This window comes from Cryptotermes secundus, unplaced genomic scaffold (genome assembly GCF_002891405.2).
Source record: "Cryptotermes secundus unplaced genomic scaffold, Csec_1.0 scaffold31, whole genome shotgun sequence".
In the NCBI taxonomy this organism is placed as follows: Eukaryota; Metazoa; Arthropoda; class Insecta; order Blattodea; family Kalotermitidae; genus Cryptotermes; species Cryptotermes secundus.
Window position 1 is genome coordinate 2,360,781 of NW_019743147.1, and position 15,129 is coordinate 2,375,909.

General features: G+C 42.4%; 2 protein-coding genes across 3 annotated transcripts in view; one reads left to right on the forward strand and one right to left on the reverse strand.

The window, feature by feature from the left end:
- Positions 1 to 13,322, reverse strand: part of LOC111873714 (runt-related transcription factor 1-like) — a 195,136-nt gene extending 181,814 nt beyond the window's left edge. For both annotated transcript variants that reach the window (XM_023868649.2, XM_023868648.2), the window contains exon 1: positions 11,431 to 13,322. In XM_023868649.2, coding sequence (XP_023724417.1) covers positions 11,431 to 11,908 — 478 coding nt within the window. In that variant the 5' untranslated portion in view covers positions 11,909 to 13,322. The remainder of the gene's footprint in view (positions 1 to 11,430) is intronic.
- LOC111873710 (runt-related transcription factor 3) overlaps positions 1 to 15,129 on the forward strand; it is a 641,992-nt gene that overhangs the window by 91,466 nt on the left and 535,397 nt on the right. The gene's annotated exons all lie outside the window — the stretch shown is intronic.

Consider the following 15,129-nt stretch of genomic DNA (forward strand, 5'->3'; position numbering starts at 1 on the left):
GTGCCAACTTTAGCTGGTCGCTATTTCCATGAAATAACTTCTAAATTATCGTCACGAGGCTGAGCTGATCGTGTTCCAGACCCCACTACTTCTCAGAAAATCTGGTAGCGCCGGGAATCGAAACCGGACCTCTGGATCTGTAACCAGGAACTCTGACCGCTAGACCACAGAGGAGGTCTCCCAGCTCATAATAATAAGAATAACAAAAATTATAATACAAATTAATCTTAAAACTTGTGACGGTAGTGTGACAGGGTTTAAAACTAAATAAAACTAAACTAAAACCAAAAAACTTAAAACTAAATAAAACAAAAAATTACAATATAGTTTAAAACTAAATACGTGTAAAACTGTATTATTTTGGAGTTTGTGCGTCCGAATTTACAAGAAATCCATTATGTTTCGGAAGTTGGCTCTATTTTAGGTGAACAAAATGTGAAAGAAAACTCAGACCATGGTCTGACAATAGTTCTACCGATGGGAAAAACGCAGTGTGGGGTTTCTCTCTCACCCTCTTCACCTAGAGACGAAAACCGAACCAATTTTCTAGAAACAGAGGCTTCAACAAACTCGAACAATGGACGGACTCCAAATAGTTTGGATCAAAAGCTAAGGTAATATATTTTTAACCATATGTTATAAATCAGTAGCCTTTAAATCGGTTATATAGTTGATTAATTACTTTGTTTTATGTTGGCCTATCACTCCATCTACAATTCGTTTCATATTTTGTTGAAGCTTCAAATCAACGTTGGACATGACAGTCTGTGGCCCGGCTTCTGTTCCGCTGCGGCAGATGTCAATCTGCATCACAAATTGATTTATATTCACAACACGAATTTATCTGTCTGGTGACAATCGAACCTCTCGATTGGGTGGTCAACACTTCTGCTTCGAGATCTGCAGGTGACTGTTTCGAATCTCGGCCCCAAAACAGGCCATCCTGACCCAAGCATTTTGTGATTTCTTTCATCCTTCCAGGCAAACGCCATGACAGTCAGTTAACCCCTTAAGGCGCATTCATTGCTCTATATACCGCCTGATTATTATTAAACGCGAAGATCTGGGTACAACTAGTCGATAAGTCGGATACATTGCTGCTGGCTTCGCCAGCACAGTCAATCTTTCTTTCGGATCCCATCGGGACCTACAACCATATTTTTGTTCTTTCCAATACTTTTACATGTTTTAGGCCGCGCCATAGCTTAAGCGGTTAGTTTCTGGCTCTCCACTGCGGCGGTTCGGGTTCGATCCCGAGTCTAGTCAAGTGGGATTTGTGGTGGACAATGTGGCGCTGGGGCGGGTTTTCTCCGAGTACTTCGGATTCCCCCGCCAATCTTCATTCCTCCAAATTCTACATCATCATTATCACCCGGGGCAGGCACAGTAGGCCAATCAGTGGCCGCTGTGCCGAGTGGACCCAGTTGGACTCCACTCCCCACTAAGCGAAAAAACAATTACATGTTTTGAATGGGTCTACTTCTTCCACAGGAGGAAGGGTCTGACTGCTACTGGTCACTTCCGCTCTACTGGGGAGTGATTCGAGGGTGCGCTTACAGTTAAGTTGCTTTACGACTGGAAGTTTACCGCCAATCAGTTCGTCTTAGCGACAAGCCCCTTGAGACTCACGACCAGCAATTTTTGTTTCAACTGAACACTTACATTCATAGTCCTTATGTAACATCCTCTCTGACGAGAAGATGGGTCTGTCGTTTACAATTGTTGCTCGTCCTCACCAGCGCAGTCATTCTCAGATCCGAGTCACGCGGGACTCATGACCACATTTTACTGTCTCAGATTCGAGAGTCCCCCAACCTGGATGGCGGGGTTCCCGTATTTATATCCCTCAGGAAGACGGTGGCTCCAGTATACCCCCCAGGCACTGGGTTCCCGTTTCATCGCCTCCTACGATACACCAGGGCTACGATGAAGGCATCCGTCCCCGCCTCCACACGGGGAAGCACTCAGAGGAAGTAATTTTGTTGTTTACTGTGATACGACATTGACCACATAGAGAACGACGCGTCCAAGAATTCTTCTGTTGCGTGTGTATCAGTTTCCGCGGGAACGTCTTAGCGAGCCGTTGCCTAACAGCGATGCGGGGAGGCTACACGTACAGACAACAGACGTTCTTTCGATACGACCCGGAGCGTATAGAAGAGGACGCATCCAACAATTATTTTGTTGACGAGTGTGTATTCGTTGGAGCTGGAACGTTTTTACCGAGCCGTTACCTAGCTACAATGAAATATCACATAAGCCTGTTTTTATTTTTCAAAATAAGGAAAACAGATTAAAAGTACTACGCGTTTTCCCCACACTGTGGATTCATACGTTTCATTTGATTTACAGATTGAACAACGATTATTTCCGTAAAAGAGTTAACTGGTTTGATTTTGTAATAGAATTTCGTTCAGTTTTGCGGGAACTAGGAACTGAACTTTTTAAGTATAATTTAAGCTTCAGAGGGTTGAAATATGGTACGACCGCTTTATTCAGCACCATCTTTAATTCGCCGTCCACACATCCTACTATTCGACGCTAGATTCAAACTGTGCAATTGAATAGGCTTCGTAAATAACTGAACTCATTACATGCCAGTCGTCGGGAGATGACTACTCAGAGCAGGTAGGAGCTCTCTCTTGCAGATCCTTCCGGAATAATTTCACTCTTTGGAGTGAACATGACGTTGTGTAATATAGCGTAATTCTGCTGATATTTCTGAGGAGTTCCCGTGTTCCATTTTCTACCCTGAAGAGGGAGGCAGCACTTTCCTTCAAAGTCGGTAAACTTTTGCCGGTCTACACTGGATCGCATCCCAGATGATAGTACTGTTCATAAAAACATGAATTTAATTGGTTTTTATTACTGAGATTTGTTGTCAGATATTTCAGCAAGAAAATAAACCCATGGGGATGATGTTGTCCGTCTATGTATGTGTTCATCCGCCCGGGTGTTTCGATTCGAGAACCGTTCTACGGATTTTGATGAAATTTGGTATATACGTTATGCCACCTGAGGACGCTTTCAGTTTCCTACAACGAAAATAAGTATTAACAGCGAGGCGGGCTAGTGAATGCGTGAGGTGGACTCAGCGCTAATGCCACTACTGATATGCGGGAAACCGGTTGTCATGGTAACCGTAGGATTTAACAATTGGATTGATCCTCTAAAGCTTTTGTGACAACGGCTTGATTTTTATGCGATCTCCAGCCCGTCTGTGTGTGTGCCCCCCTTCCTATAAATCTTTTGAATGCCTGAACCAATCTTTATGAAACTTGGTATGTGTATCATGGCACCCGAGCACATTTCAGTGGCCTACTTCATAAGTCCCTGCCATCAGTCTGTGTGTCTATATGTGTATCCCTCCTATCGTTGCTATTTAACGGCTCGAAAAACACTTTCCCGCGACAAACAATACGCCCTACGATAGAATAATTGTTGGACGCGTCGTTTTCTATGTGATCCGTGTCTTATCAAAGAAGAGTCTGTGTATCCCCGTATCGTTGCTAGGTAACAACTCTGTAAAGAGGTTCCCGCGGTAACAAAGAATTGTTGGAGGTGTCGTTTTCTATGTGGTCCGTGTCGTATCAAAGGAAAGTTGTAGTTCTTCCATGAAATTCTTGTTCCATATAACATTTTTATTTTGGGCATTGTCCATTGTCTTAGGCAAATTTAAATTATACGACATTTGGGAAATTAGATCTTCTTCCTTCATCAGTGGTGAAATGGGAAAAGATTATGCTGAGTTGGGTCAGTTGGAAGGAGCTATTCTTTATCACTGGGGTGATCATTAGCGCAAATCACCAGGAATAGCTCCTTCGGAAGTACAAAACTGAGTACCATCTATTCACATTATGGCTGAAGCAGATGCAGCTTGTGAATAGACCTGAGACAATGGACATTGTCAAACAGTTTTTTGTAATAAAATCAACAGCAGGAGCTGTGGTAGTGACAAAATGAACAGAAAAGCGAATTTAAAATGGCGAAATGCGGGGAACACATGTGGAAACTGCGTGCACTTCGGTACGGAGTTCAAATTTCGAGCCTTATTCTAATGACATGCCTTCATTTAAATGCTATTTTTATAAAATGTATTCTTTAACTTATATTACGCAACATATAACTTGGAATTACTGGGGTTTTGCACTTTGTCCATCGTCCGGTATTATAAAGAACACTAAAGAACGCAACGTTTCGGAAACTGAATCTGTTTCATTCCTCAGGAAAGGGGAAGGCACTCTGTTGGGTCCTTTAGAAAGAGCTAACCCAAATAAATCCAGTGACTGAGCTTAGTAAATTCTTTTTAACGGTTCAAACGGGTTAGATGTCTCCAACGCCCCTCATCTGAGGAAGGAAAGAGATCGAGATTCCGAAATATTGTGCTCTTTAGAATACTTGACGATTGACGAAGTATAAAAACCGAATAATTTCCCCGTCTCATACATCATCGTCAGAAACTTCTAGAATCAACCTTTAACTTGTTTTTTTAATTTCGTAAATTTTAAGTCAAATGTATAATCTCTGTGTGTATTCTTTCCCGCGTCAAATTAATCCTTCTAATATATAAGAATTCAGTCCGTACCTCACAGGAAACACATTACTTCTCCGCTACAAAGCCCAACCGGTTGATGCTGTTTAGGGAAACCGCCGCTGTTTATTGTGAGAACCATACGGAACACACAGATACACTCTGTGTCAAAGCAGGTGGTGCATATAGTAACCACTGGGCTTTAGAGAGTACGGCAATGAGAAGATCAGAATTTTCCTGTATTCAGTAGCTGTAGGCATGCAATACAGTCTCGCTAGGCAGGGAAGACCCGTGGGTTACACCTGTATCAACATAAGAACATCGGATATATTCTTGGTTTCCAGTTTTCATCTTACTTTGGGCACCTCGTTTATCTTTCGCGCCCCAGTTTTGTTTCACACCGCATTTCGAGAACGACTGTCCTGTGCTAAATTCGCCTGGTTACCACGTCAATAGGGAAATTAGGAATATTACATCATTAATGAACTGGTGGGTGTAATTGCTCTCGAGTTTAGTATATCTGCTTTCCATTCCGCTGATCCGAGTTTGATACCGGGCGATGTAAATGAATATTTCTAGTGGATAAGCTTACATGGCGGTGGGGGGGGGGACTTTTATTAAGCTGCGTCCCTTTACAGTTGCATTCATTAGGCTTGCGCAATTCTGTCCTCGTTTATGTATCTATTTGAAGGCATTTGGTTTGTTAGCATCGGAGTGGATCGTATTGTGACATGATCTCTGAACGCCGGAAGTGTGCAGTCAGAGAAGCACAAGCACAGACGTCCATAGCTAGACAACGGCTCACTAGGCACGTATCCGCAGCAACGGATAAACGCGTGAAAACCTGACCGTTACTACGAAATGAGTAAACGTTTCCGCTACAACGGATAAGTACAGCATAACAGAGGAACCGTTAAAAGTGGTGATCTCTATTCGGTTCGCCCCGTGTGGAGGCGGGGTCGAATACCTCCACCGTGACCCTGCCAGTCGTAGGAGGCGACGAAAAAGGAAGTCTCGAATCTGAGACAGTAAAATATGGTCGCGAGTCCCACGGGACTCGGACTCGAGAATGACTGTGCTGGCAAGCGGTAGCAAAAATTGTAAAAGACACACATGTCACCTCGTCAGAGAGAGCGCCCCACACCAACAAACCCTCAACTGTCTGACAGTAATAAAAATTTGGTCGTAAGCCCCAGATGGGTCCTTTATTCTAAGACAGACTGCCCGACTGGCCATCGGTCGTATGTATGTATGTATGTATGTATGTATGTGTGTCATGGATGGGCCATAAAATCCCGCCCCCGCACTGCGACCTTCAATGATCTATTGTGCTTCCCCTTGGATTAGACCTTTATCAATCCTACACTTCGAATGAAATGACCGTCGGTCGTAACATAGTTAGTTAGTTAGTTAGTTAGTTAGTTATTGAAGAGGGTAGGTTTCCCCATGCACTTAGACCTATATTGGTCCATTGTGCTTCCCTCTATGATTTCTACCAGTCTCTATATCCTACCGGTACTGGTGCTTACCATCAGTCCCGCCCAGCCAGCGAGACCGGCTCTACTAGCTGAGAGGTATCTATAATGCTTCCCCCATCTACCAGAGGTATTAGAGACTGCTGTTGGGCGGGAAACGTCCGTAATTTGGCTCAGTAATCTCCTTTGGAGATATGAGGTTCTTTTACGTGCCGTAAAGCTACGACATGGGACCCATGGCTTAAAGTCCCTCCCGGAGGACTTGTTCCCTGAATTTTTCCGCCCTTAAAAATTCGACGACCTCCGCCGGGTATTTGAACCCGCGTACTACAAGTCATGAGGTGGGAACGTTACCTCTAGACTACGGAGGCCGCTCGGTCGTAACATAAGACTCAGACTCAGGCTGAGACTTAGCAGCAAGGATGAACGACAGACCCATCCCCTCGTCAGAGAGGACGTTACATAAGGACTATAACTACAAGTGTTCAGTTGGAAAATACAAATTCTGGTTGTGGGTCTCAAGGGGCTTGTCGCCAAGATGAACTGATTGCGGTCAACCGCCAGTCGTAAAGTAACTCAGACTTTGACTCTGATTCGAGAGTTCATTCGTAGGTGAGTCATCATTCGGCATTCGTCAGTGAATTCAGAAGGCAGTCCAACAGTTCAGTGTTCATCTGTGGAGCCCTAACCAGCGACAGCGGAAGCTGAAGAAGCGACCGATCCGTAAACCAGAACCAAGTCAGTCACAGCGGAAGAGAAGACACTCGTAGTCCAGTAAGGAATAGAGCCAGTCTTAGGCATCCACTGATTGTGAGCTGTTATAATTGACTGTAATTGTAATCGAAGTGCCAGTAAATCCAATCATCCAATCCTAACCCCGTCTATAGTCACTAATACTTGTGACAATACAATTTTTCGGCTCTACAGCGCTGCGATCACGTGAGCATGACGTCAGCTGCGATTAAGATCTTGCCTCGTTCATAAAGTTTGGTAGCTCTATGACTTCTACGCTATATTGCATGTGCATGATGGAGACGCCTTATGTTCCCATTCGTCTTAATGTTTCATCTAAGGGATTATTGAATGAATTTCTATCAAAAGAGTTTTTTTCTTCTGGGATGCAACGCCGTGTAGTCCGATGGAAGTAAATCGACGTTTCAGAAGAACATATCGCATCCATCTTCGGAGTCGAAGAAGAAGCCAAGGAAGAATGTAGCATGAAGCAGGCACCAAGCAGAGGTTCATATTCAGATTTTAAGAAATGTGTTTTTGTTAAGGTCTGAATTGCGCCAAAAGTGACGCAAATGGAAATTAAGCACAGTGACGTGATATTTTTGTTTATTCTTTGGTTGAAGTATATAATTTGCCCGTCCATGTATTTCATCTCTGAAACCACACAACCGATATTGATTAAATTTGCAACTAACGGATCAGACAAGTTACGGAGTGATTCAAATTTTGACGAATGGACTGACCAATTATATATTAACACATATTTTAAATGAAGCATTAAATTTTCGAAAGCGATTCTTCATAGAATTATAGATATTATTCAGGTCAAAGATTTGTATTCGAGAAATTTTTCGATAAGATAAATATTTTGTGAGACACCAAAATGATAATTTCTGGCTATGAAGTTTGGTATCTGTAATGTTATCATTTGTCTAAAATAGATATGTATTAGCAATAAATGGAGACTTATCTAATGAGTTATACAAAATAGGAAATATCGTTTTTTGAAAATGGGTCAGCGTGTAGGTTTCTCACTTGAAATTAACCTTTTGATTTCTGTCGATTTGTTATTGAATCAGGTCCCCGCAAGAAAGTAAACCTCTTACGAAGTAATAATACGACCAAAGGAAGTACAGTAATTTTGATTTAATTTTGTTAGGAGACGCCGAACTTAGCAGAACATTCCATCCCCCCCTGAGAAAAGAGGGGCAATCAACCGGCCACACAGAATTCCAAAACAGAGCAGCAAATAAACACTGACAGAAACCAGATTAGTAATTACCAGGGCCCAGATTTTGATGACATGTCATCTTTTTTCCCGTGTATCCAATGCGATGTTCTTAAATATATAAATCTCGGATATGAGCTGCTGGTTACAGAAATGTAAATGTTATAGGTATTTTTTTTGTCATTTTTTGACATTTTTAGGTTTAAGGTATTTTTTCATTTTGGGGGTATTTTTTTGGTAAATTTTTGGACTTTTAAGGGTATTTCTTGTCATTTTTGGGCATTTTAGGGAATTTTTCTTCGTATGTTTTCTGAAACATGAATAACATGGAAGCGAAGTGTTCTATCTTTTCTCCTTTAGGTAATTTTTCTGGATTTTTTCGGTCATTTTATAGGTCATTTTTTAATATTTTCAGGTCATCAAAATCCGGGCCCTGCATATTAAATTTTTGGTCATATTTTAGGTAATTTTTCTGGATTTTTTCGGTCATTTTATAGGTCATCAAAATCCGGGCCCTGGTTATCACTGTCTCCAATGCCACTACGTTAAATATAGATGTTATTGTTTACTGATGAAGTTGCTGAAAGAGATCAGAAATTATTCTGTAAGTTTTCAGAACCGTTATAGAAAATGAGTACACACACACTCATCTCTGAAACTCATCCATAATGTTTCGTATCCTTTCTAACCAGGTCTATGTTCAACCCTTTCCATTCAAGTAGTCATTAACTATTTCAACGCGGTTCCATTCCCAGATGACTACAAAATTTAATTAAATTGTAACTACAAACAATGTCCCTGTGCAAATTTCTAATGTTGTGTACATTTCCATTATTAATTCAATTATTTTGAACTTATATGTATGAATCTGGTTCATCTGTGAATGTATTGTTGCTTATAGACCATTTGCTAGGCAAAGACCGGTAAACAAAGTAGCCAACAGCTGTTGCTAGGCAGCAACCAGCGCCCCAATGGACTGGCTGAGTAGCGTTTACGTGGGAACCTAAACAGTACACGCGCAACAATGGATTTACTGTTGCAAATGGCGTTTTCTACTCGGTCCGTGCAAAGGGGTTATAAGAAAGACAACTAGGGCGACCAAATCAGTTGAGAATTGAGTTCTGCGAGGGAGGCTGAGAAGAGATGGCGCTCTAATTAAGTTGACAGTTCAGCTGTCGAGTGGTAAACAGCTGCAAAGGCGTGGCCACAGAAGCTGAAGAATCTCCATTGTTAGGATTCGTTGGGATAGCTTAGTCGGTATAGCGACTGGCTACGGGCTGGACGACTGAAGAGTCGGAATTCGAGTCCCGGTAGGGTCAAGAATTTTCTCTTATCCACGTTGTCCAGACCGACTCTGGGGCCTACCCAGCCTCATATCCTATGGGTTCTGGGGCCCTTTCCCAGGGAGTAAAGCGGCCGCGGCGTGAAGCTTACCACTCACCTCCAACTAGTGCCGAGGTCAAGAAAACGTGGATCTATACAGCCACTCCCCCATACATCTTCATGGCGTAGTGCTTAATTAGCTAAACACAGGGGCAACTTTACCTTTACATTTTTACTAAGCAACAGCTAGTGAAGACACTGCAGGCCGGAGAAGACTTAAGGTGTGGCAATTAGCGATAACGCTGTACTTAACATGTAGTTCCGAGTGGGGTGTATAAGTGGTCAATAAATCCATTCACCAATCCAAACCCCGTCTATAATCACACACATAAATAGTGACTGTATTGATTCTAACCAAAGTGTCTCTGAGCTGAACATTATATGGAGTGTGTCTGCCTATGCCCATAATCTCACAAGTAGGCGATCCGGTTGAATCACGAACTCCCTCAGTCTGCCTTATGCGAAATCCGTTATTTACCCTGTAAGTTGAAACAGGAGTATTTTCCGAAACGTCGTCTTTGTATGCTCATTATCTGAGAAGAAAATATTGAATATGGGAAGAAGTTATAAAAAATATGCCTAATTTTTGTTGTAAATGTCAGCAAAGGCGTTAAAGTCTGTCCTGTGATCCATAAGCCACACTGAGCAGGTTACTGTAGCGGACTTGCATCCTGGAAGTAACTGTAAGGATCTTGGCCGGATTACCTGCCATTAGGAACGAACTGGGGTTCTCATAGCGGTGGGTATGAGGAGTTCTAACTGCTGGGACGTAACTTTGCATAGTCCCCTGAAAGCCAACCGACATTTCGGACGAGCTTATCGCCTCCATCTTCAGGTCGAAGAATAAACCAAGCAAGAAACCAAAACGAAGCAAGTAGCAAACATGGTTTCTTGTCTGGCTTATTCTTCGACAATGAAGATGGAGGCAACTTTTTCTTCCGAAACGTCTGTTTGTTTTAAACGTTCTACAGAGCGTTATATCAGAGAAGATAGGCGAATCGCTCAATCAGAATGAGGTTTGTGATTTTCTCAGCATCTCCAGCTGAATGTCTCCCTTGAAATCCTTACGTTCTCATGATTTTATGATGATCTTTCCATTTAGGACGATCCTGACCTCTGTACCTGAATTTGTTATTAAATAAGTAACCAAACTATCAGATATACTCGTATTTCGATTTCGATCAGCATATTCATTGCTTTTATGAAAGCCGACAGTGCATTACTGGGCTCACAGCAGCACGCACTGGACCCTGTCCTTAACTACGTACATTGATATAATCCATTCCCTCACACCACATTTATCTACGTTTCTCTTTTCAACACCTGGATCCTCTGGGTTGTTCTTCCCTCCGGATTTTTGGACAAAAAATTTATGTGCATTTTTTCTCCCACATGCTCACTGCATATCCCTCCTATTTCGGTCTCCTACATTTAGCCCTTCAAAGACTAAAAGTCGAAGTCAAAATTATGTTACGACCGACGGTCAGCCGGACAGTCTCTCTTGGTGTCAAGCCCCCATCTGGGGCCCAAGACCACATTTGTATTACTGTCAGTTGCGGGTTCGGGGATGTGGGGAGCCCTCTCTAGTAAGAGGACGGGTCTCTCGTATAAAATTGCTGTTGGCACTTGCCAGCACAGTCATTCTCGGGTCAGAGACCATATTTTACTGTCTCAGGCTCGAGACTCCCCCAACCTGAAGGGCGAGGTCCCCGTATTTATATACCTCAGGAACAGGGTGGCCCGGTTATACCCCCAGATACTGGGTTCCCTTTTCGTCGCTTCCTATGACTCGCAGGGCTACGGTGGAGGTATTCTAACCAGCCTCTACACCGGGCTCTCAAAGATGCGTTGCGTCTTCGCTACAAAGTCCAGCCGGTTAATTCTGTTTAGGGAAACAGTCGCTGTTTACCGTGAGAACCATATGGAACACACAGATACACTGTGTGGGCAGAATGCAGAGTTTTAGTATGTTAAAGCGTTTGGTACATATAGTGACCACTGTGCTTTAAAGGGTTAGTAATATTAGGCGAAGAGATAAACTTATATTCTCAAAATAAAATAACCATTGTCCAAGAACTCACCTCTGCCACTTCTACCGACGAACCTGAGGTCATTAAACTTGGCCACCTGGTTCTTCATGACCGCCGTGCAGTTGCGAAGCTCGGCGCAGTAGTTCTCGTCGTTGCCGGCCCGTACAGTGACCAGGGTGCCGTCCAGCACGTCCCCCAGAGCCACCACTTTGAATGCGACGGGAAGAGTCTTGTTGGATCTCCAGTGGTTTGGTAAGGACGAACACAGGAAGTAGGGACTTCCAGTTCTGACAAGTTCTCCTGGGTGTTCTGCTTGGACTTCCCGGAGGACGCGTTCGGTCCACCAGAGTTCTTCAGCACCCCCTACGGGGTTTCCACCCCCACCACTACAACCACCCCCGGAATCGCTGTTAGCGTCGGGGACACTCTCTGCCATGGTCCGAAATCGTTTCTTGCAACTTAAGAAACCGTCGTCCTCTTCTGCGCAAGTTGCAGTTGACACCTGCGCCAAGAGGCCCGGCAAATGCATTGGGCGGGTTTCGCTCCAAGCCACGCGGACACCTGATGACACTCAAATCACTTCTGCTCCGCTAGTGGGTCTCAGAAACGGCGAATATCCCCAGTGCTTCTCCGGTATGATTCTTGACTCATTTTGTGACAGCTGTAAAGTCTAAATTGTTCGTAAATTAGAATACTTGTACAGCACCACTATTAAGATATTCAGAAACAACAAAAAAGTTCTTGATGTTCTTGTGATATCGCCTTCGAAGCATTTCATGAAGCCTTCAAAGCGTCGATGAGTTTTGAATTATTTGGAAAGCACCAGACTTCAAGTCACAAACGACACTCAAATTACTCAGTGTAATATAACTGTTTTCTGCGTATTTTCAAAAGAAACTTTCATATGTGTAGAAGAGGTTTGTTCTACATTTGTCCACAAACTCCGCCGCTCAAAACATGATTCTTTAGAACACTGTAATGGATCTGCTATTCAGTTATCTTCAGCTTGATTTTGCACTCTCTTGTGTAAATATTTTGAATATTTAGTCCTCCAAATTTATAATAATTAGTTCATAGACGTTTCAGAGTTCTTAAATGTATTAAAGTACATATTAGGAACATCGCTTTTCTTTCAGAAGAAAACGGTTGTGATAATTTCTTTAAATCACTTCATTAAACCTTCAGGTCACGATGAATACATAAATATACCAGTAATTAAGACTTAATTTGCAGTCACTATAAATTCACACTATACTTACATTCAGTTACTGAATTTCTTTGTACTGCTGTATTTTTTGTTCTGAGTTTGGTAATTTATAAAAAAAAGAAAACTTTTCAGAATTAGGTACTGGTCACTTTTCTGCATCTGAGAAACACACCACAAGCTTGCTGAGTTGTAGCAGAAGACATTTGAAGCAGCTGGCATAGATTCTCGGAGTTATAATCAAGAAAACTGGCAGATTCTTTGTGTGAAGTTAATGTTGAATTCTGCTCTTTCTGCTGTCTTGCAGTAGCCCGTGTAATTATGGGATACTATAGAGGACAGGTGCTCTCATTGACCTTGTTTTCTTAACTAGGACTATTTTTTTATTTTCCTTTTCTGCAACTCACCATTTGTAGTCAATGAAAGGCGTCAATGGTATACACACACATTTGTACACAACCTTCAATAATTTATTTCGTTATATTTTATTCTATTTCTTACTAATGTCTGGTCTTTTTAACGTTTTCTTTACCGGTGTCATGCTTATGTAATGGAATAATGTTCAGATCACTTGTTGGGAAACTGTGACGTAAATGTTTCGCGTCCACTTGCACCACTGTGGATCCTCGGAAGGCTCGAGCACTGTATCCGCGGGATGCTGAACTTGGCGCGTGTCAGACGGAGTGGCGGGTAGGATAGCCCACAGGCGGTATGTTTCTCTACGCGCAGTTACGGCCTGACTGCGGTCCTCGCCTCGAACTGTCTGCTCCACCGTGAAGCGGCCTGTGGTTTTCCCATGATTGAGTCAGACTAATTCTCTACAGGCTGGTCACCGGTTGGCTGCAAATTGCGCATGCGTCATCAGAGGAGGCAGTCTCTCATCTGGGAAAAATAGTATCTTTCCATTTTTTTATTTATATTTGTTTTAAACGAGTGTTTAGGTATCTATACTCAATGTGTTGCTATATTGCACCCTGGAGGACACCATGGAGGCAACCATTTTGCTTTGTTCTAATTTTATTTCGCTTTATCGTTCCCTTCGTCCTATGCGGTTTTTCTTTATTCCCTTGAACATCTGCCCCTTTTATTTTCGTTTTATTTCGGTGTAATTCAATTCATCGTATGAATTTATTTTATTATTATCAAGTTCTGTTTCTTATCTCCTGTCTTAGTTAACTTAATTCCCTCCTCCCACAATCCCGCCCCCACATCTCCCTACGGCACTTTTTTTCGCTTCTTAGTGTGACTGTTTCCTATTGGGCCCGCCTACAGCCTCGAACCGAAGCCTCCTTCCATTTATGAGAACCACTTTATCTTCACGTTCGGGATATTATTTTAACCTGAAGATGAAACCAGTATATCCCTCCGAAATCACGGTAATGATCTTTCAGAATACACGGCGTCAGTGGACAGGTTTGTTTAGCACTAACGCTCTAGGCTTCTATTCGGGAGGTTCTCGGTTCGAATTTCGGCCGTGACGCAGGCCTTCATGATTGAGAACCTCCGTGGTTTTCCTCAGTCCCTCCATGAAACTGCCGAGATAATACATAGATTAGGATGCGACCGATTTCTTCCAAATCCATTTCAACACAAAAGTAATTCGTAAGTCCCTCCGGAAACTGAATGAATATGATTTGAAAATAAACAATAAACAAGATAGACACTAACATATCAACATGTGTTTTATCTTACTGTTGATAACTTCGCTACATGTTTCTACCCTTGTCTGGGTCATCCTCAGGAGTGCATGAATATTTGGTGTCAGTTTCTGAGTTGCGTCGTTTATTCAGTATGAATTCATGTTGTGTCTAAATTGTTATACTATCCAAATAATACACTTTGATATTTAAAATATTTAAAACTTGACGTAAAAATAATATTGAACGGCAACAAATTAAATTAAAAGATATAAAATCAAAGTTTCGGGGCAAGCGGTAGAGTAGTTGGTTGAGGTACTATACTACAAGCTGAAAGGTCGCGGGTTCAATTCCCAACTAGGGGGATCCTTTTTTATATTTACCTAATCCTTCCAGCCGCACTATAGCCCTGGGGTCAACTCAGCTTCTAAGAGAAATGAGTACCAGGAATCTTCCTAGGTGGTAAAGGGCGGCCGGCGCGTATGACTGACAACCTTACCACCATCTATGAACCAATTATCTAGAAAATGTGGGAGCCTCAACCTCTCACAACCCTATGGACCTCCACGGCCTCTTACAGGGATAACATTACCTTTATTTTAAAAATCAAAATTACATTTAGCTCTGTATGGGGCTGAAACATGGACACTTAGGGCAGTAGATCAGAAACATCTGGAAAGTTTCGAAATGTGGTGTTGGAGAAGGATGGAGAAGATCATTTGGACGGATTATGTGAGAAATGAAGAAGTGTTAATTAGAGTCAGTGGGCAGAGGAATATCTTACACGAAATAAGAAAACGGAAGGCTAATTGGATTGGTCATGTTTTACGCAGAAACTGCCTTCTAAAAGAAGTTATTGAAGGAAAGATAGAGGGGAGGATAGAAGTGACGAGAAGACGAGGAAGAAGA